At 50.5% G+C, this 1,616-nt stretch overlaps 1 protein-coding gene across 1 annotated transcript in view; it reads left to right on the top strand.

The window, feature by feature from the left end:
- The window catches only part of PDGFRA (platelet derived growth factor receptor alpha), a 54,185-nt gene that overhangs the window by 13,432 nt on the left and 39,137 nt on the right, over window positions 1-1,616 (top strand). Inside the window, exon 3 of the mRNA XM_004706328.2 lies at window positions 52-363. Within this exon, the coding sequence (XP_004706385.1) occupies window positions 52-363 (312 nt within the window). The remainder of the gene's footprint in view (window positions 1-51; window positions 364-1,616) is intronic.

Consider the following 1,616-nt stretch of genomic DNA (forward strand, 5'->3'; position numbering starts at 1 on the left):
GGGGGCGTGGCTGCTGGCCGCCTCCTATTCAGAGCGTGTCCCCTCTCACAGGGCTGGGCCTCGTCCTCTGCCAGCCCTTGCTGCCCGCCATCCTCCCCAACGAGAGTGAAAAGGTCATGCCGCTGAATTCGTCTTTCGCTCTGCGGTGCTCGGGGGAGAGCGAAGTCAGCTGGCAGTACCCCGAGACCGAAGGCCAGAACGTGGAAATCCGGACCGAGGAAAACAACAGCGGCCTTTTCGTGAAAGTGCTGGAGGTGACCAGGGCCTCGGCGGCCAACACGGGCCTCTACACGTGCTACTTTAACAACACGAAGCTGGACGAGAGTGAGGTCGAAGGCAGCCAGATCTACATCTACGTGCCAGGTGAGTGGGCAGCAGGGGGCATCCCGTGGGCCGGGCAGTGCTCGGTCTCTCCTGTGGGCTCTGTTGAGGTTTTTAAAGTCGACACGTATGTAAATATTGACTCTGGAAGATTTGGAACTGACCCAGGAGAACTCTCCAATGATCGACCACTTGTAACCTTGGTGCCAGGAAATGTCTGAGGCCCCGCACTTTTATTTAGTACAATGAGCGTAAGGAGCCCTTTCTGAAACAGATTGGTGGGGAGGGGAGCGGATCCTATATTTCTGATCACCGTAGAGGAAGTGGCTGGTTTCCTTTGGAGCGAGCGCCCCTAGGCTACAGAATATTATCCATCTTATTTGCTCCTCAAGCGATTCCTAGTGATTTTTTTTAAAGGTGAGGTGAGTCCAAAAGTATTGCTATTAGGGTTTCGATTTCTACACTCTTGGGTGCATTCTAAACAAAATACATTTAAACCGTCCCTCTAATCAGGATGACCGCAGACAAGGTCCCTTAGCCAGGCACTTGACTTTCTATGACAGGGAGCCTAAAATCCAAAAGCATCCAGTCGAAACGGCGGCCTCTGGGAGGATCTGCTGAGCCAGTTAAGTCCAAGGTTGAAAGGTCAGGGGAGAAGATGACAGTGACTAGTTTTGGGGGCTTTCCAATGGGTCATCTTGACTGATTATTTTGAAGGGTACAAGACGACCCCCGGGGCTTATTGAATGGTTGAAGCTTAAATGGAAATGGAAAGCTGTATCATTGAGAACAAGACCATGAAAGTTGTGCTGGGGGTGTGTTTTGTGTGTGTGTGATGACATTGTCTGAGGGTCTCAAGGGTTGCCCTACGAGAATTCCGTTGGGAAGCTTCAGCCTATCCACCCTGAGCTGCCCCTGACCTTGCTCCTTCACATTTCTTTCTGCTCCCAAACTCAAAGGCCCTTCTCCAGGAACATGACTGAACTCCCTCAAGGGTATGGCTAAACTGCCATTTTGACGTGGTCTCCCTCAAAAAGTGAGAGCCCTATGGAGGAACGTTTCCAGATGGAAGCAGTGCCTTCGGGGATTGAATAGACTTAGAGGCAGGGTGTGCAGAGAAGCAATAGCTGCACATCCCACCCCCACCCCCTTTTTAAACAGTTTCATTGGATATAATCCGCATGTTATACAAGTCAAGGGTACAAGTCTATCCAGAAATGTTGTACAGTCATCACCACAATTCATTTTAGAATATTTTTCTTCTTCCTCATACTCCTTGCTATTAGCCCCCCATT

The sequence above is a fragment of the Echinops telfairi genome, unplaced genomic scaffold (genome assembly GCF_000313985.2).
Source record: "Echinops telfairi isolate 266 unplaced genomic scaffold, ASM31398v2 ScPeMD7_7468;HRSCAF=8506_0, whole genome shotgun sequence".
NCBI lineage: Eukaryota > Metazoa > Chordata > Mammalia > Afrosoricida > Tenrecidae > Echinops > Echinops telfairi.